General features: G+C 34.7%; 1 protein-coding gene across 2 annotated transcripts in view; it reads right to left on the reverse strand.

Annotated features, from left to right (window-relative positions):
* A1cf (APOBEC1 complementation factor) overlaps positions 1–21,624 on the reverse strand; it is a 61,697-nt gene that overhangs the window by 31,041 nt on the left and 9,032 nt on the right. For both annotated transcript variants that reach the window (XM_042689516.1, XM_042689515.1), the window contains exon 2: positions 16,637–16,780. In XM_042689516.1, coding sequence (XP_042545450.1) covers positions 16,637–16,735 — 99 coding nt within the window. In that variant the 5' untranslated portion in view covers positions 16,736–16,780. The remainder of the gene's footprint in view (positions 1–16,636; positions 16,781–21,624) is intronic.

Genomic DNA, 21,624 nt, shown 5'->3' on the forward strand with positions numbered 1-21,624 from the left:
TTGATCATCAAATGACTGTCATTGGAATCTGGGGCTTTGCTTTAACATTGAGGCATGTGTAATATGGTTGCAAGGGTCCTGGAGCTGGAGTGCTTGGCTTTGTTGTTCAGTATCTGTGGGACTTTAGGCAAGTGAGTTCAGTTTTCTCAGATACAAAGTGAGTTTAACATCAGACTTTGATTTAGGGGACAAAATTCATCAAATACACATGGCATTGCTCTTAGTCTGTGATACATACTCAGCACTCTCTCCCTTTTTGCCTCCCTGGATTTAAATTATGGCATAAACCAAGTCAGGCAATGTGGGCTCCTAAATAAAAACATTTGTAGATGGGAACTGGCTAATTTTGAAGCTACCTGGTAATTAGGATTTAAATCTGTTCCCAAAGCTAATGAAAATGTAAGCGTACTTGACTGAGGCTGGCTCTTTATGTGGGGAACAATGAGGTACTTAGTTCAAATAGAATGAACTTCTTCCCTTTACCCTCCCACCTTTGTTCTAAGAAATGTTCTTTTTGAGAAGGAGTGACATTGATGTTTTCATGGAGTGCTATATTTGTTTTTCCATGGGTTAAAGACCAAAGTGAAGTATGGGGGCTAGTCCACCACTATTGATCTGAAAGTTCATTTGCTAGGGAAAGATAAACAAATTACTTTTCACTCTAGCACATTTAGAGCTTTAGGGCACTATATTTTATTGCGATTTGTGTTGAAATGAAAACATAAGGAATTAAATGTTGACCAGCAATTTTTACTAACTTCACAATGAATATTTCAGGAGGTTTATGCCATAAGAGGACATGTGTAGTTTGTGAACTAGCATGATAATGGACAGAATTTTAAAAATTCCCTAGTGTATCACTTTATCATCCTGAGAAGTCATTTTTTTTTTTTTTTGGCAAATGTCAGCTGCCTTCCATAACACTTTCTATATATACTTTTGTTTCTTTGGCTGGTTTTGGGGCTTGCACTAAGGGCCTGGCCACTGTCCCTGAGCTTCTTTTTTCTCAAGGCTAGTGCGTTACCACTTGAGCCACAGCTCCACTTCCAGCTTTTTCTGAATAGTTCATCAGAGATAAGTGCCTCACAACATTCCTGTGCCCAGGCTGGCTTTGAACTGCAATCCCAAAATCTCAGCCTCCTGAGTAGCTAGGATTATAAGCGTGAGCCAACAGCACCGAGCTCTCTATGTATATACTTTTAAAAGATCTGGGCTAGTTTGTTTTGCATAGTAGATGTTTATTGTTTATAGAATCACTTAAGTTTTTATCCACCTTAACTTGAGCCTTTTTCAATTATTTTTTAAGGGTTTGCATAAAGGCTCTTCTGATCACAGCATTTAAATGATACCTGTGGGCAAGATCACTTTTTTAACCTCATGATGATTTGGGTATAAATCCCAAACAATGCTAAGTCAGTGTTCTGTATTGCCTTAATTATTCTTGCTTCAGGTAACTGAGCATTTTTCAACCTGCTGAATATTTTGACTCTCAAGTACTTACTTATAATTTCTTTCTTAACCTGTGATACTTTCAGGATCACCCAACGTTAGTATCACTGATAAATCTGAGAAATGGACTATTTCATGCTTTTAGAAAAGAAACCTAAAGAATTCAGTCTGTATCCCAATGGAGAATCTTCTAAAAATACAAGTTTGATATTTGCAGAGATAGTAAAGGTTTTTATTTATTTTCTTGCTTTCTAACAAATCCCAACATCTCATAATTATTTGAGGTTACATGGTTATAGTTTGGAGAGGTTTTAATTTGAACACAGGAAATCTGCCTGAGTTTATCAACTTAATTGCTATTATCTACTGCCTTGGATATAGGGAAGCCTAGATATTTACCACAAATGCATACCTTAAAACACTCCTTATTTATGAAAAAGTTTATCCTGACACTGAGTAGACAACTCCCTGATACATTTGAAACCAGTCATTGTATCATGCTAGATTTTAGGGAGAGTGTATCTCACATCTCTTTTTTATAAAGGATCATGTTCTTATAACTAACCATTGTCTTTCTTCCTTCCTTCCTTCCTTCTTTCCTTCCTTCCTTCCTTCCTTCCTTCCTTCCTTCCTTCCTTCCTTCCTTCCTTCCTTCCTTCCTTCCTTCCTTCCTTCCTTCCTTCTTTCCCAACCTTCTCCATTTTAATGATGATAATCCCTCTTGCATTCTTTTCTATGCATCTTAGATGTTTACAACATTCAATTAATTACTAGAATAAACATAGTATGGATTTAGCAATATTTTTATACTTGAAGTTGAGAAAATCAACCTGTCATCTCCTACCAGCAAATGGCTATTCCAGAATCTCTAATTTGCCGAGCTTCATCTGAAAGTTTGAAAAGAAATAAATAGGCAACTTGCAGGCAGACCTTTTTGTTTTCCCCTTCAACCTTCTTGATTGCTAAAATTACTGAAAATACCAACAACCCGTTTTCTGTAGAGCATGGGCATGAGAGCATTCATTTGCTTATGATCCAAAATGATTGGTTCAAGCTTATAAATTGTGTTTCTATGGTTTCTATAAACACTTAAAAAATTCCCAAGAATAGCCTTTGGAATTGCAGGCTGACTAGTTCAGAGATATTCTGAAGTTCATATAGTGGGGGATATTTGTTCTCTGCACAACCCACTGGGCTTGGAATGCATCCGGAGAAGTCCAGACCAATTTAAGACAGGGACTGGGTGTTAGTCATGGAGTTAGAATAGCTGTCCATTACTCAGAAAGGACACTGGGACTCTGGATTTCTGATATTTCAGGCACTATTTTTATAGTTGAAGAATTTAAGATAGATAAAGCCTAATTATTACTGCTCTTTTCCCAGCTGACATATGTCTTTCTCATGGGATGCAGTCTACCCAATGGCCTGAGTATATCATAGTTCAGAAAAAGAGAATATAGAGCATGGATTTTTCAAATGACAGAATTGTTATTAAACTGAAAACTTTTACTTTCAACTCAACCTCTGAAACTTTTCTCTCTAGTCACATATAAGTAGGTAGGTGGCCTGTAAGTGTATAAATTAAGAATTGAGAATGCAATTCTAACTATAAGTCAAATGGCTTCATTTTAAGTACTAGATATTGAACCTATCTAGTAACTTAGTTTATGTCAAGAACATTTTGAAATTCTTCCTGTCATGATAGAGTCATTAGGTCTTAAGGGGACTAGTTACTCTTATTTTGGTGGGTGGTACTGACGATTAAGCTCAGGGCCTTGCATTTGCTAGGCAAGTGCTATACCATTTGAACCAGCCCCTTGCCCTGCCACCCTAGTCAACCTGCCATGTTCTTGACCTTGAATAAAACCAGACAGCCTTCTTCAATAGATCATTCTGGACAAGAAACTTTAACACGAAGGTTGAAAAGACTGAGTTCATTCTGGCCATGAAACATCAGAATTTTTGTATAGAACTTCCCTTTTTTACAGGATTGTGGGTGTAATGGTAAGGATATTGGAGTGAAATAAATTGGAATGCTGATAGAGAAATTGCAATGGTGTCATCTTTGGTGTTAAACATTTGTGATAATGGGTCCATTTCCTTGTTACAAATTTGTGATGTGATTTTAGCTTTCATACCTCAATAGCTTACCCTTGAATCTAGTTCTCCAATTACAAAATTCCTACAATCCAAAACTCCTTTAATCCATTTTTCTGCTTAATTAACCAGAATTATTTTCTATCATTTGCATATAAAAGTAATAGCAGAACAAGTGTTGACTGTAGTTGAGTTATACATTGGCATAAGTATTAACATGTGTCAACTTTAATCATCCAAACAAAGCTATGAACATGAGGAATCCAAGCACAGAGTGTGCCTAGATTCATATAAATACTGACCACACAGGCAAAATTGAGTCCTATGGGTGTGCGAAATGGAGTCCATAGACATTTCAGGAACTGTGATTCAATTTATTGCATAATTCTTAGCCAGATGATCTTCCTGGAATAGAGCTGTCAAAAGTTGTGGTCACTTTTGTTCTAGGTTTACTAGCCTCATAATTCTACATGATATGCATTATGCCTACCTTCCTGTTCCAAGTCACTAATCATGAAGACTAAGTGGCTGTTTGCCCCCTTACGTGAGCCCATTCATAATGTGGAAAGACACTAATCAATGAACTCTCATCCAGTCAGTAATTCCTCTAATGACTCTGGAAATTTTACTTTCTAAATCTGCAATCATCTTATAGTTCTCTTTTTTCTTTCATTCATTTTTTTTTGCATTTTTTCTCTCCAAAAGGAAAGAAATTACATACTTTTCTTTTTCTAAACTGCTTTCAAATGTCCTCTTATTTTCTAACTGAATGGATTTTTATTCCTGTTCTTATTTTCTCTCATTTTGGGCAATTCACCTATGCTTGGTGGCATATTGAGCCTTTATATGCCTTCCAAACTCAGAACAGTGATTCTATATATGGTTGTCAGAGTTGATAACAATGTATTGGGAATGTCTCTTTGGATTGTGCCTAATAAGATGAAGCCAAAGTTACAGAGATACAACTTTGCATTTAGTCTTCTTACTAAGTTTTCTTGCCTAAGTACAAAAGATATCAGTATGTGGAATAGTTATTTTGTTAATTGTGCCAAAAGACAATTCTCTGTTGTGCAGTGTGTACATTTTCACATTTTATTATGATCAACAATATCATTTTGGCAAAAATCTATTTTTTTGTCAGTTGTGGGGCTTGAACTCTGGCCCTGGTTGCTGTCCTTCAGCTTTTCACCTCAAGGCTAGCACTCTACCGCTTTGAGCCACAGTGCCACTCCAGTTTTCTGGTTGTTTATTCAAGGTAAGAGTCTCTTGTACTTTTCTGCCCAGATTGGCTTTGAACCACAATCCTCAGATCTCAGCCTCCTGAGTAGCTAGGATTATAGGCATGAGCCACTAGTGCCCAGCACAAAATCTATTTTTAGACTGGAAAGTTGTAGTAAGCATTATTTACTAAACTTCATACTTACACACTTCTGCAAAGTTGTGTTATTTTCATAATCTTATAAGGCATATGTGACATAAATACTAGATACTCTTCTTTAAAAACCTACAAAACCTCCAAACAACCCACCAGACTATTGAATGGCTATTGTACGGATATGTAGTCAACTTGAGTTATTCCTTGTTTCATAAGAAAGCAGAACCAATTTTTTTAAAAAATTAAATTGATACATTTGAGTTAAAGGAAAATTATTTTTAAGTGATATCAACTGATTCTCAGGGAGTCAGTATCTCAATATTTGAAGTATTTGAAGGAAAACAGGCTTTTAGTAATAACTTGTTTTTTTAAACTTTTTATGTTGTAAGATTTTGGCCATTTATAGGGATATTAAATTCAACAATAAAAAATCTAGGAGTCAAAAAACTTAAAAACAAAAGCATACATATGTATGTATGTATGTATGTATGTACATATGTATGTATGTATGTATATATGTATGTATTTTTATGTGAAAGGGCAAGTAAAAAGCCAACTTGCTTCTAAGACCTCTGGTTTTGCAGCAAAGTTAGTGTAAGGATGGGCTGTAAAGCAAGTGTTTTCTTTGTGAGACGAGGCATTGTTGGATTCATGCTCACCTGTGGTCACAGACAATGAGTCTTGACCTTTGATCCAATCTACAAAGGCCTCTAAAATCTATTTAAGAAGTAAGTTTGCTGATAAATTCACCTGTTTGTGTCTTTTAGAGTTATGTAATTTATCCAAGAGTCCTCTCTAACTTTTTTTAAAGTTAGAGAGTTGCTTTTGTGAATTAGTTAATACTATACACACACACACACACACACACACACAAACACACACACTTTATATATATATATATATATATATACTCTCTCTATATACAGTATATATATATATATATATATATATATATATCATAGCTAAAGATCTGATGAAATTATTTCAACTTCTTCAGGCAGAGAAAGATATAATAAGGATCATTTGGCTTGGATGGTTTCTAGTTCAACATACGCCAAGCGCAATCTCCTCAAATGCATTTAGTTTTTGGCATGCCAGGTATTCAATAATAGACATTATTCTCTTTCTCACACTCCTGTGAATTTTAATTTTTTATAAGCTGGGAAAATTGGCAAGTTACTCAATCTTTCCTAATTTTAAATTCTTCACCTATAAAAGTGTGGAGTTTCTTAGGTGAACTGGAGGCTAATTCGGACACTACATTTAATGTGGAAAAAATGTTCATATGGTGTTAAGTGACTTAAGAATAGAAACCCTATATGGAAAGTTATTGGAATTTTATTGTAAAATATATTTTATATTTTTGTTGTAGTATAAGGTTTGAATTCAGGCCTTATGCTCTAGTTGGGCTTTTTGTTCATGACCAATGTTCTACCACATGTGACATGCAGCCATCCTGGTGTTTTGCAGGTTAATTGGAGATAAGAATCTTGTTAACTTTTCTAACCAGGTGGATTTGAGCCATGATCCTTATCTCTTAGCCTCTTGAGTAGCTAGAATCACAGGCATGAGCCTCAGCATATTGTTGGAAAATTAAAAACAAAAAAACAATATATCACTAGTCACATTTCTTATCCATGTGACACCTTTTCTTTTAATTACCTCATGACTTAACACTGATTTACTTACAGAAATGTAATACTGCATATTCACTATATCTATATTTTCCATATGGACTATTAGTATCATTTCTCAAAAGTGCCTAGTAGGTATATAAACAGTTACAAAACAGGGCAATGATGATCACTTTCTAGCCAGCCTATGTCCCATATAAGTTCTAAACCATTGTCCTGATCTCTCTGCTCAAAAAGATTAGAAGGACTAGAGAACTCTTTAGTCTGAGAGCTAAATTTCCACATTAAAAAGTCTAAGAGAATGGAAAGCCAAATCACTGTCTTACTATGTATTGAGTCTAAATGCTGTGGCAGTGTACCATTTGACATTAGCTCAACTTTCTGCTCAGCCCTTCTGAAACATTATTAAAAGGATCTGAGCTGCTAAAAGTCTTAGAAAGATTCATGATATGTAGTTCATGTTCTCACTAGTTGCATCTTTTCTATTTCTGATGACTACTTTTACATTTTACAATGATTAAGTTCTAGGTTCTAGTCAATACTTTGGGTTGCTAATACATATTACCAAATATCACTTAAAAATTCTGAAGTTGTCTGAAAGCAACCTAAATTCAAAATCCCTGTCCATTTTTCTTCCTATTTGTTTCTTTCTCTTTTGTGTGTGTATGTGCATATACTATTTCTGGTGCTTTAATTCAGGGCCTGGGTGTTGTTCCTGGGGTGTTTTGTTTTTTTGTTCATAGCTAGTACTCTACCACTTGAGCCATAGCTCTACTTTTGGCTTTGTGGTGGTTAATTGGAGATAAGAGTTCCATAGACTTTCCTGCCCAAGCTGGTTTCTAACCTCAAGACTTCAGATCTCAACCTCCTGAGTAGCTAGGATTACAGGGATGAGCCACTAATACCTGGCTCATATTTGGTTCTTGAAGTTCATGCTAAGTTTTCAGCTGATGACACAGAACAAAGGCAATCATGCTATTTAATCTACGTGATATGGAAAATGACCTATGTAACTTGTGGGTAGAAATGAGAGGGGCAAACTGGGAGAGAGCAAAGGAAGGGTTGATGCTGTCCATGAAAAGAAATGTGTTCATTACCTGACTTAAAAATGGTAACCCTCTGTACAACGCCTTAAAAACAACAATAAAATTATATTTAACCATATGCCATGGGCCTGTGGCTGGCTGAGGTGATCAACCTGGAGAAGACCTGCCTGGGATGACCTACTAATCTCATCTTGTTCTCATACTTCTTGATACCTATTTAAAGTATTGAAATCCCTGCACTTAGTGGATAACCTCAGTACTTGGTGAGCAGGTATATCAACAAGAGGTGAAAATAGACAATAGATGACAAAAGACACAAAAACTACATTTTTACACTATGAAGTCAAATTCCTAATTTAATGTTTGCTTTTTGTGCAGTGATTGGGAAAAAGGTCAACTTATCATATTGTCTCCTTCCTTCCTTCCTTTCCCCCATCCCCTTCCCTCCCCCTCCCATCCTTTCTCCCTCTCTTTCCCCCTCCCTCCCTTCCTCCCACCCCCCTTCCTTCCTTCCTTCCTTCCTTCCTTCCTTCCTTCCTTCCTTCCTTCCTTCCTTCCTTCCTTCCTTCCTTCCTTCCTTCCTTCCTTCCTTTCTTTCTTTCTTTCTTTCTTTCTTTCTTTCTTTCTTTCTTTCTTTCTTTCTTTCTTTCTTTTTCTGTTGGCTTTTCTTGCAGTCAGTCTACATAAAGCCAGCTAGAAAACATTTGAATCTCAAAGTTATTTATTTTGATTATACTATTCAGAACCTCTGGTTCAATGACTTCTTTTTATCATTATTTAATGATCTCTTTCACTTGTTTATAGATTTTGACCTAGAGTGCATTTTATCAGGTATGTGTCTAACTTCTCCCATTCCCTTTGCATTTCATTTGCATGGCAAATCTTTTTCCATTATTTCAGTTTATGTGTATGTCATGATGGTGGGGCAAGTCTCTGATAAGCACCCTTAGATGGGTTCTGTTTCCCTCTGTTTGTCTATCTTGACTTAACTAAAGAATCTAATTCTTTTATATTCAGGTAGTTATTGATAGGTAGATACTACTGCCCTTTTAGTTTAGTAATTTTTCTTTAGTAGCAGGTTTTCACTTCTTGTGTTTTAAAAATGTATCTATTTTGAATTTTGCTTTATGGTTATAATTAGCGTATAAAAATATAAGGTTAAATTTTTGAAGGATAGTATTTTAGCATAATGGAGTTAAACTAGAAAAAATTAGAAAAATAAATACTTCCTGATCCCTGTACATGAAACATGTGAAAATATTCTTTAACTACCTTCCTTTTAGATGTCACGATTTGTATCTTATATTCTTCTAAAAGTCAGCATTGTCTTCCTCCTCCTCCTCCTCCTCCTCCTCCTCCTCCTCCTCCTCCTCCTCTTCCTCCTCCTCCTCCTCCTCCTCCTCCTCCTCCTCCTCCTCCTCCTCCTCCTCCTCCTCCTCCTCCTCCTCTTCTTCTTCTTCTTCTTCTTCTTCTTCTTCTTCTTCTTCCTCCTTCTCCTTCTCCTCCTTCTTCTCCTTCTCCCTCCTCCTCCTCCTCCTCCTCCTCCTCCTCCTCCTTCTTCTTCTTCCTTCTTCCTTCTTCTCCTCCTTCTCCTTCTCCTTCTTCTTTCTTCTTCCTTCTTCTCCTTCTTCTTCTTTCTTCTTTCTTCTTCTTCTTCATCGCAGCAGTAGCAGCAGCAGTATTTGTAATGCTAGGGATAGAATCCAGGGCCTTCTACATGCCAAGGGAGTACTATACATTGAATCATGCATGAAACCCTGTTATTGCTATTATATTTTACTTGTAATAGTTCCATTTCTTGCTCTTTGTACTAAATATATAAAAATGCCAAGATTATAATAATAGAATATTCTGAATTTCACTGGATCCTTGCTTTACCACTGAATTTTTATATCTTCAGATGTTTTCCTTCTATTCACTAGTATTCTATTGTCTTGAAAAAACTTCCCCTTATCTTTTTCTGTAAAAGTTCAGTGATGACAGATGCCCTCCACTTTCCTTTATCTGTGAAAGTCTTTATTGTTTTTATTTCTGAAAGATCCTTTTGCTAATACAGTATTCTTTATGGCTAGCAAGATAGTTTCCTTCAGAACTGTGAATGTATTATCATATCCTCCTGGCCTATAAGGTTTCTGCTGAGAGCTATGTTACTGTGTTACTGTGTTATACACCCACTGAAATTCCTTTTCATCTTATTTGTTTCTTCTCTCTCCCTGCCTCTAGGATTGTTTTTGTCATTGACCTTTAACAGTTGATAGACCTATTGTGTCTGCTCTAGAACTGTACATCTCAACTTTAGTATCAAGTTTTCTGAAGAAGGTCACCTGAACCTGTTATACAACCTGGTTTTTGATATTCACAGCACCTATTTCCTTTGCTTACTTTATTTCTTCACTTATTTTCTGTCTTCCCTCTTTGTAGAGGCAGAAACCATGTTTCTCTTTGTGGAATCCATAGGTAGAATGAATGAGGGTTGAGATCTTGAGTTATCATTGAGTTATATTTTGAGCTTCCTCTGGAGAAACTCAAACATTTCTCTGTGATAGGGTGTTTTGTTTAAGATCTATTGGTTGGCTTCTAATGCAGAGTAGTGGATGGGATGAATATTTAGATCACAAATGTTTTCTGTAAATAGTCAGATAATTGCTGTTTTTGGATTTGTTTTAAAGCAACCATTAAGAAAGAGTCAAGACCATTTGTAGCCTTCACCACTAGGAAAATAGCTTTGGCCACATTTGGCCCACGGATCATAGTTTGTTTACATGGGCTTTTAAATGTGTAATTTTGAGGCTTATTTCCTACCTGCAAAATAAAAATATGAGACTATCGACAGAAAGCAAATATCAAATGTATAAAGGATTAGAAAGAATAGCTGAATGAACCTGTATGGAAATAATGAAAAATTTCCGTAAAATTTTCCCAGAATTTTTTTACTCTTAATGTGCAGTAATTATACTTTAAATCAGATATAAATCCAGTCCTGAAAATTAAATCATTCTTGGAATTTTTCTACATTTTTCTTTTATCACAAAAGTATCCATATTTATTAGAGAAACTTTAGAAAGTAAAGAGGAGCATCAAACAAGAAAAATCATGCCCAATGACAGATTGTATATTTTTTATTTTCCACTTTTAAAAATTGCATGTTAATAATTTAAAATATTTTAAACAAATATAAGTAGCATTCAGAATTTTAGTTAGTTATTGGGATGTAGACACTCATAACCAAGAAAAGAATTTGAGGAAGTAGTTTTATGTGGTTATATAACTTCAAAATATAAAGATGATTTTGTTTTAATGTAGCCATCACATTTTATTAAACAGTTAAGAGATATTTAATTTTAAAAATATAAATTACCCTTGATAAATATCCCAATATGTAAATATTTTTCTCATTTCAGGCATAAAATGCAGGAAATTATAGGTCCTTATCCAAAAAATACCCTTATCTTTTTTGGTATTGTTTGCTGTATTCCTCATTTGAGCCTGCCTTATGTAATCATTTTAATCTTTGACACATTCATTTTAGCTCATGTATTTTATATGTACTTTATGTCAGGAAATGTTTTATGTATCTGCAATACCAAGGTATACCATTGATTCATTGTTTTCAATAATAGAAAGAAAACAAACAGAAAAAAAACTTATATTTTTTCCCAGGGCAAGCATTGGTTTAAAAAAGTGATGAGACTATTAGAGCTCATAATCATGAATTGTGCTATGATGACTTGAAGAAACAACAGGTGATCAATAGGATAACTGTACAAACTAATAATATAGTTTAAACTATTTAAAATATATGATAGCATTGTCATCCTGAGTCTGCTCTACTCTTGAGTCTACCTCTTTCTTAGGTGTATATTTAACATTAGTTATAGTAGAATTAAAATTAGTATAACGACCCACATTGGGTGGGAAGCTTTCTGAATGTGTTCATCTATAAGAATGCGCTTCCTCATTCTAAGGAGAAATTTCCAGGTGGGGGAACCAGCCTATTTCCTAGTGTATATTCACTCTCGAGAAAAGGATAATTAGAATGTGAGAGTTTTCTTTTCTTTTCTTTTTCTTTAACTATCAAATAAATGCACACTAGCTTTAGAAAATCTGAGAAATACTATTAGGAATTTTAAAAAAAGAACAAAACCTCACAAAAATAATTCCATTATTCAGACTCAAAGACTGCATGTTAACACTGTAGCTCATTTCCTAAATATTTCTCTATGGCATTGTACAAATACCAAGGTTTGTAAGGTCGGCTCTGGGAAGGTGGAACAGACTCCTCCCTCCTCTTGGTTAAGTCTCCACACAGTACCTGCATCACCTAGGTAAGTGGCACACTTGGAGGCAGCGACCTTCTCTCCCAGCCCGCCCCAGTTCACATCCACATTGGGTGTGGCCACATCTTCTCCCACCCCTGGCCTTGGTAAGTTGCTGCCAGCCTCTGGTTTAGCCTCTTTATTGCTGCTGCATGGGCTTCCAACTTGACTAGAGGAAGCCTACAAATAAATCTTTCACTTGCCTGAATACCACGCTGCTCTCTTTCTCGGCTGCCAATTTAATTTACCTAACAAGGTTCAGTTGTCAACATTTTATCAGTGGTATTTATTGAATGCTTACTGTATGCAAGGTAGGGTCTGTGTTACACTCTGATGAAAAAAATTTAGTCATCAATTACCAAAATATTCCATTTATAAAGCCTCCAAACTTGTGTTTAAACTCTCACAAGTATGACAAGTATGTGTTATTGTAGTAGTTGCTATGTAAAAAACTAACTCATGTTATTAAGTAACTTGCAAAATGCTATTTTTGGTAGTTGTATTTGTCCTGCTAGTGATAAGAGAGCACAAATTCATTACCCTGTGTTTCAAATTCTTGTTTAGCAAGAATCCAACATTTAATATCAGAGACTTCAAAGACATAGCAAAAGTAAATCCTTTGGAATGTAAGTAGCAAATTCCAAAATTCTAAACCCTCAGCCTAGGGGTTTACTCATTTATAGATTGAGATGCTCTTCATCTGCACTTTTGTACAGAATGAGGTTTTTAAAACTGTAAAGCAGATGCTGATGCTGCCTTCTTTCAATTTTGATAACCACCTTCATCTTTCTTATAATTCAGAGAAAGAGGATAGAAGAATTGAGACTAAAGAATTATTTTTTCTTAAATTCAAGAATTTGAAGCTGTGTCTTGACACATGCCTAAGTTTATTCTTTCACTATGAGTAATCTAGATTCCAAGTACAAAGAATCACAAAATCATGGCTGATAGAGTGGGGTAAGGAACTTGCTCATCTTTTGGGAAATTAAGGACCAAAGTAGTTAAAGCACCTGTTCAAGATCATACAACTTGTATGTGGTGAGGAACAGGCTAGATTGTAGCTCTTCTAATTGGAAATCATGGACAATTTACGTTTTCCAATACAAATTAGAAGGGATTTTTTAACTCAAAATTATTTCATCATGTATATATTTAATTTTTATTAGAGATTTTAGTTTCAAATACCAGCTTTTGAAATTTTAAGTTTCTATGTTATTAGAGAACTTGTGATCCAAAAGTAATTCTTCTAATAAATATTAACATGACTTGTTACAAAATTTGGACTCAAATATTAAGACATTTTTGGCACACCTTGATATGCTAATCTCTAAAATTACAATCTTAAAGATTACAATATAGCAGCTTTTAGTTTTCTCAAGCTGGCCAGAAATTTGGGCCAAAAAAAATGGAATCATGGCTTATAAATCCTCTATGTTATATAAACTTTTGACATTGTTTTTCTCATTAGGTATTGTAAATGATCCTAGAAGCTATCTCATTGTGTGTTAGTAAGGATTAAAAGAAGTAATATACACAGAACAGATAGGACAAGAATGCCCAATAAATGTTTACTATTATTTTGTTGGTTTTATGATTACTATTAACTTATGAGCTAAATCCTAATTATTAACATTTTTGAGTTTATAGAATATATAGATGAAAGTAGCATACAAATTGGCTATATAGTTTAGGAGTATTTTATATGAAACCATTTTAAATTATAGTTTCTATTTTTTCTCTTATGAAAATATTCTTAAATCATAGCTATGAGGTTTTTTACTGGGGTAAAATTTTTTATGAATCTTTAGTATTGACTCTCTTTAAAAAATAAATTTGCAAACTTTCTTATAATGTGAAAATGAGGAGTCACAATTTCCTGTCCTGCTGAATTTTTTAAATAATCGCTGTTAGTAACTGAGTATGATTTTATTTTAAGAGGATTTTAAGAGGGAGTTTGGGCCTCTGGTTTATGCACTGAGATAAATTATCTCAGTGATATACATAAGGTCCTTGCCCACAGGAGGATGAAGAGATAGAAGAAAGCCCTTTTTGTATTTTTACTTCCCTTATATCCTAGCAGCTTAGCAAAGCTTAGTGAAACACTTCAAAAGAGTCTTTAGAATTTACACAAAGATGTTTGGAGGGAGGAATTGGGAAGTGCCTTTTATTTTATGTAAAGCAGGGGAAGAATGGTAAGAACAACACATAAAAAATGTGCTCCCAGCCTTTATACTGGGGAATGGTCCTGAGTTATCTAAAGGTGAGTGGTGAAGTGGCCTTGGTACTTCACCTTTGGTATGGCTCTCATATGTTAATCCTTAAAAATGCTGTTCTAATGCTATATATACCTGTAGATTTACTAAGATAAGCAATATATGTGTGTCTCCCAGAAACTAATGCTGGACTACATAGAGGAACCAAATGTTATCTTTCATCCTCTCCAAAATCCACTGCCTAGTGCCTAAAGGAGCTCAGAAGAAAGAAGTTGAGTCTGAGAAAAGTGCAGCCAGGTCTTCAGTAGAAGTCTAAAAATCCTATAAACTACACCACATGCTTTCAATACTTATCAGGTCCAGAGAGCCAATGCTAGAATTAGTGAAGTAAAAACTTTCCTTCTCTTTGGCAAAGGAAAAAAAAAACAAACTTTTTTGACTTTTTCTCCTTTGCTCTTAGTTCTCTTTTGTTTAGTTTGAGATGGGGGTCTATCTATGCAGTACGGGCTGGCTTGGAATTTAAGATTGATCTGCTACAATATTGGAATTACAGGCTCAAACCTCTATATCCACTCCCTTTCCTGCTTTTACCTTTTCTCTCTCCCTCTCTCTCTGTTTCATATCCAAGTCAGAAACTGTAGCTAGCAAGGTGGAGCAGAAATATATGTCAAGATTATCAAAATCACTCTCCACTCTGATGTGCATGGGGAAGGGAAATGGTGATTTTTAAAAAAAATAATTGTACTAGAATTAATGTTTCAGTAAAAAAAAACTTTTAATATTAGAAAGTCATGAAACTTGCCCTCAATTTTATTTTGGGAGAAAAAGGAAGAACCAGCATCAGAATAAAGAAAAATGGGTAATTTTTAACATTTCAAGATTATTTCTCTTAAATTTTATTTGTTGGACATAATGATTTAGAAAACAGCTCTAGTTCACGTCATAATTTCCTTGTTTTTAAACTTTAGGTTTGTGATGGCTAGGTAATCGAAAGTTTACTCTAGATAGGTTTGTCCATACTTAGTCTCTATGACTGGAAAATAAGAGACGTGAAGCACCTTAGATATATGAAGAGTGATATATGGCTCTTTAAAGCTTTGAAATGCTTTCTCCTACCACTGCCCTTGCAACTGGTATATTTCAGATGTTAGGAAGATAAAAATAAAAAAAGATATTATTTAAAAACATGTTTTATTTTATAAAATATTATAGAAGCATTGATTGCCAAAGGAAAGGAAACTCTCTCTTTTCATTTAACTATACCAGACGTTAAAAATAAAGTTAAATATACTTATTTTGTAGATTACATATTCTATAGAATTTTCTCTACTGATTAGAAAATACTCCTTTAAGCAGAGTGAAAAGCTACCCAAAACTTTTAAATTATTTACTTGTGGCATATGGATTTTAGAGAAGAAAGCATTAAATGATTATTGATGACTATAAAATACTTTAACATTCATTAAATATTGAAATAAATACATTAGTGTCTCCTTTGATTTAAATAAAACTTGAAAAAGTTAAGCATGAAATAATAGGGTTTTAAAATCTTAAGAAAGTGTAAAGTAGCACTCTTCATTGTGTGAATATAAATAATGTTGAGCATTGGATTATGCATAACAAAGCATATTATGGTTAATAAAATTAGTTGGAAATGGAATGTAGTATGATTAGCAATCTGACAAATATAATGAAAGGATCCTGCTACGTATTTTACTATAATCACATGGCACTTTTATTCATAGTGGCACCTAAATTTGTTTAAGGTAGAAAGGCACCGTTGAAGGATTAAGATAAATTCTCTTACTAGAAAAACAGCAATATTATTTGTTCTAATAGGATAACTTATATGTATCTAACACTACTTTGCTATTTGGTGCAGCATATATTCTTTAAAGGAACTACAGATAATTCCTAAGAATGAATATCTATGAATAGTTTGACCAGTCTTGTTTTCTTTTCCAAATGTTCTACTATGGACAAAAGTTAAGGTTATATATTTTAGACTGGATTAGTGTCTACTTCAAGCAAACAAACAAATAATGAGATTGGCAAGGTTCTTTCCCCTACCCCCACTCTCATCTAGAAGTATTCCTATATTTGTAATGATCTCTTTAGAAACCAAAGTTCCTTCCTGAGGAGCTTGTTCTCTGCCAGTGCTTGAAACATGATTTCTTCATCTCCAAGAACTGAAAATCCCACCTGCCTTTTCGTATTTTAAGACACTCTTTGGCAATGGTGACAATCTCTCAGGCTTTAGGTACTGATTCTTTTTTCAAATGACATGTTTATGTTTGACTAGATAACCCATCATAGGATCAACACCATCAAGGCTACCTACAAAACTGAAAAGAAACAAATCTTTTTCTTTTCTTTTCTGTAAAGAGAAATCTATCTGACGAGTTGCCTAACCGACTCTGCATGTTTTACCTCTGAGAATGCTACGAGTCCCACTGTGCTGTGAGTTCAGTGACGAATCTTAGCAGACTTCACAAGTAGTTCCTACCTGGACCAAGCTATATCCTGTGCGCTGGACCAGTGCGCGGAGGGCCGCTTCCTTCTGGGTGCCGCTCAATCCATCCCCGGATTTGTGATTTGATTCCATTGAGAGTGATTATCAGCAAAAAATCAGGTTAATTAGGGTTGCTCACTGAAACCAAATTTAAGATAAATTAAGTAAATTACTGTTGCCAAGTGCAAACCCGTCCTGTTCATAAAGGCCATCTTTACGGAGGGAAACATTGTCTGTAAACGAGCCCACTCGTTAAGATTCAAGCAACTAACAGCCACAATACAATGCAACCATAAGAATAAGACCAAACAAGTCAAACCAACCCCCCCCAAAAATCCCAACAAGTTGTTAAAAAATGTTGAATTTAGTTGAAATTTGGAAGTTAGCAACAAACAGTACTCATAATCCATTTAGACTGCTGATCTTGTGTAAATTGGTTCATGACAATTTAAAAAATTGGAAGGATGGTCCCTACAGATACAGGAAGAAGGCATGATTATTAAACCAATAAGATAGGGCATCAAAAATTTGAAAGATTGGGCTTAATTTTTCTGTTCTATGTTACCTAAAATGTTTATCTTCCCACTTTCTCTCTTTCAGAGAAAAATGTCTAGCACAGTGTGTGCAAATAACAGGTGATACAAATCTAAGATAGATTTGAACAAAACCAGGGTTATGGATTATTTTATGAGGGTTTTAGAAAAGTTTAATGAGCCTGGATTATGTACCACTCAATGAAGCATGTGGACCCTTTGTACAATCTAAGAAAGGATGAAAAATTTCACAGGTCCATATTGTGTACAAAGATATAAATACAGAAGTATAACATTTTGTTAGATTTTTCTGTTGGAACAGAAACATGATTTGAACCTCATTGCAAATGTGGTGGTTGCTCAAATTTACAGGTTCTCAGGACAAGGATAATAGTTATTCTGAAGACTCTAGGCTGTGGTGGGATGATACCTGGAGTGCCTCTCTATGCTGGGATGAATGTTATTGGGCTGGGTTGAATAGGAGCTGCTCAGGACAGAGGGAATGGCTTTACCAGTGGAATGGACCAAATACAAGCCTATTGGTATTTGATCATGGTTCCTCTTGAAAGTTTTCTAATAAATGCATTAGATATTTCTTTATATTACTTTTATTATCATTTAAAGAATAAGAATTAAAGATAACTAATAATGTAGGAAAATGGGTAAAGAAAAATCAAATGAAAGAAAAAATGTGAATGATAATTTCATAAAAATGCAGTTCAAGGTATTTTATTGCTAAAAGTACTATTATTTAAGTGATAGAATAGTGATATATAATACTTAAGGAATGTCAATGCTATCATGATAATTATGATTATTAATATTGCACTATTAATAATAGTAATAATAGATATTCCAGTTTTGAAGTGATAGAAGAATAATCCTCCATCATATTTGTTAACTGTTATTCAGAACATAATATTTTCACCCAAAGGAATAATGTAAGATGCCAGAAGGGAGAACATCTGTCAGCTGATTCAGGGATGGATTAGGTCATCCTCTGCATACAATGTGGCTATTTTACCTCTGACTTTTCTGATAATTCTTGCTTACTCTTTGATCACATATGACTTCACTTTGAAGTTATTTAAAAAAATTAGGTTGAAGTCTTTGAAACTAGGACAAAAAATAAGATTTAGAATTTGCTGTAAGTAACCTTTTACAGACTGAGGTTACTCAGTGGTGAAGCTCTTCACTACAGGAGTGAGGCTTCTGTCCCATCCCCAGCACAGCAAAACAGTGCAACAAAAACAATGCAAACCATAAAGCAGACTCTTGATCTTCAATTTTTACTTCTCAAAAGTCATATACTCTCCCAATATTGACCTAATCTAGTGGGTGAATTTGAATTTCCAGATAAATATTTTTAAAAGTAAGTTGAACTTTTGTTCAAAAGCTTAGTCAATTTTGAAATGGAGATTTTGTAATATATTGCCTAATTTAGTACATTATTAATTCTTTAGATCTCGGACTAGAACACTTTGAAAAAAAATAATTTCCAATGTATTGATTAAGGCAATAGAATCAAAACCAAGCACTCATAAATGTTGATTACTTTTTTATTTTTTATTTTTACTTTTTTGGGGGGGAGGTCCAGTCGTGGGGCCTGAACTCTGGGGCCTGGGCGCTGTCCCTCAACTCTTCAACTTAAGGCTAGCACTCTACCACTTGAGCCACAGCGCCACTTCGGCTTTTTTCATTTGCTTATGTGGTGCTGAGGAATCGAACCCAGGGCCTCATGCATGCAAGGCAAGTGCTCTACCACTGAGCCACCTTCCCAGTCCTTGTTGATTACTTCTTAACTGAAATAGTAGTATATACTATTTTTCCAAGATCTTTCAAGACATTGAAAATATAGCAGAAAACCAAGTGGGTGAGATGGTTTGGAAGTCAAGTAAAGAAAGGGTTAAACAACCAGTGCATGCTGCTGCTAGTTGAATAAGGCTTACATAGGAACACAGACAACGGAATTAGAATTCATGGAACTAAAATTTTGTTCCTCACTGAATTCTCTAGAGAAGTTCTTTAAACTGTCTTGTCTAACCATCCTCAACTGAAGCATGATTCACTTTTTTTTATATTGTGAAAATATTGAACAGAGGGGTTACAATGACATGGGCAAGATAAATGAGTACATTTCTTACCAAGCATTGTTGCCTCCTCCTTTGTTTCCCCTTCCCATCCCTTCCCATCCCTTCCTATCTCCCCCCTCCCCCCGCCAAAGTTGTAAAGTTCATTTTTCGACATAATGATTGTACATCTCATTGTTGCAATGGGTCCACCTGTATCCATATTTAAATGATTTGTTTTTTCCCTTCCCCTCCACAAATTATACCAACAACAAATACAGTGAAAGCAGGGGTTATACCATGGGGGAGGGACATACAAAGCAACAAAGAACTCATCTTATAAATATGTTAGAAACAATTGCATGAAAGAAAAAACATTTGAATAGTTATCTTGGGGTTCATTTGGTATATATACACAATTTGAATACTTATCTTGGGGTTCATTTGGTATATATACACAATGGAATTCTATGCCTCCATCAGAAAGAATGACATTGCCCCATCTGTTAGGAAATGGAAAGACTTGGAAAAATTTGTGTTAAGTAAAGTAAGCCAGGGCCAAAGAAGTATAGGTCCCATGTTTTCCCTTATTTGCAATAACTAGTATTTGTCTAAGACAAGCAGAAAAGGTCAGATAAGTTGATGTTAGGTGAAATGAACCCCAAGATAAGCATGATTCACTTTCATTTAAGGACTGGATCCTAGGTATATGCCCTGACACTCACAGAGCATGCTCCTTTGTAACTCCTAGCTTATTGCTTGGGGTGTCTTTCCTTCCCATGTCTCTTGATTTGCCCATTTTGGCCTTACCATTCCTTCCTGGTTTTATTGAAATGTTTGTTCTGCGGTATTTTCTTTGACAAGCTCCATGGATATCAATGAGGGCTGTCTGTACAAATCCAGTACATGTCCATATTGTTGCTATACACATCACTGTAATTATTTGCTTCTGTCTTTTTTATTCGTGTCCATTTGCTAAGTATGGAGACTATCTTTACTCATGGTTGTTTGCCCAAAAAGTTTAACTTGTGATTCTCATGCTAACTTAATAGATATTTGTGGAATAACTGAAAAGCATTAACTAACAATTTGAAGGAATTGAATTGATTTGCTCTCAATGAAAAGTAAAAATGACCTGAACCAAATACCCTATTTCAATGACTTCCTGAGAGCTCTATTCTAGAAGAAACTATTATTATGTGACAAATTGATTTTTATGGTTTCTCTGCATTTATTTATGCCTACCTCAGAGAGGGATAAGAAAAAGAATCTCATGTTTGAAAAAGAGTTTTCAACATGTTTGAAAAAGAGTTGATATTTTGAAATACTTCTTTGTTTTCTAAAAATAAAATCATCCTTTTTTCTTCTATATGCCTTTCTTATTTTATATTTGCAAATGTTAGTGCCCATTTAATGAAGAAAGAATTAGAGGTCAGGGGAGGATAGAATTCATTCTATATCCCTTGGCTGCACTGCTCAATAGAGTTCATCCAGAGTTCACAGATGGACAAGGTCAGAACAAGAGTTCATGACCCTGATGGCCTCCAGTACCAGTGGGATCTGGTTCAGAGAAGGTGGCATGGATACAGAGATAAGAAGGAAGTTAGAAGAGAGGAAAAGAGATGAAAAGGAAAAAAGCCTATGTTTTTCAAAATTGTACTGAATCTGATGAATGTAATCTGCTCTTCTGCAATTACAACTCTATTCTGGATAGAATAAAATGAATTTTTTTTGTACACAAAAAATTGTTCCCACATGGAGAACCAAGTTGGGAAAGCAAATTAGAAGGGCTTTGCACTGAGAATTGTGATTTGGATTTGCTGGAAGTTGTGGGAATGTTGGAGGGTTTTGTGGTCCAGGTATAATATATATGGATAACTGAAAACTCAAAGTGAGGTATTAAACTTTATTTTTTAAGGTCTACCAAAATGATAAACAGGGAAAAACATCAGTAAGACAAGAAAAGCACATTTAGAGAGTCTAGAAAAATAGCTTGGAGAGGATAAAATAAAAATTGAATATGGAGAAAACCTTTTTCAATGATGAGCAGTGGAGAGGTGTTCTTTTGTAATTGAGTAGGAACCTCTGGACCTGAGGTGGTAACATCTCACATTGTAATGTTTTTATTTGGTATTGAATACAATTGATCTCAGGTTTATTTTGGAAATATGTTAGAGAATTAGCCCTTTATTTGGGCTTTTATCATGAGGCAAAGAAAAATTAACACAGAACATCCATGTATAAATTCCTATAGTAGCTATAGTAATGTACACAGTCTCAATATGTGACATCTTATTTTTCAAAAGTAAAAACCATCAGAAAAATAACCAGAATCCTCTCTATTGTCATTAAAGCATTAACAAACTATTAATGCTTTAAT

This window comes from Dipodomys spectabilis, unplaced genomic scaffold (assembly GCF_019054845.1).
Source record: "Dipodomys spectabilis isolate Male_0828 unplaced genomic scaffold, ASM1905484v1 ptg000125l, whole genome shotgun sequence".
Taxonomy (NCBI): Eukaryota; Metazoa; Chordata; class Mammalia; order Rodentia; family Heteromyidae; genus Dipodomys; species Dipodomys spectabilis.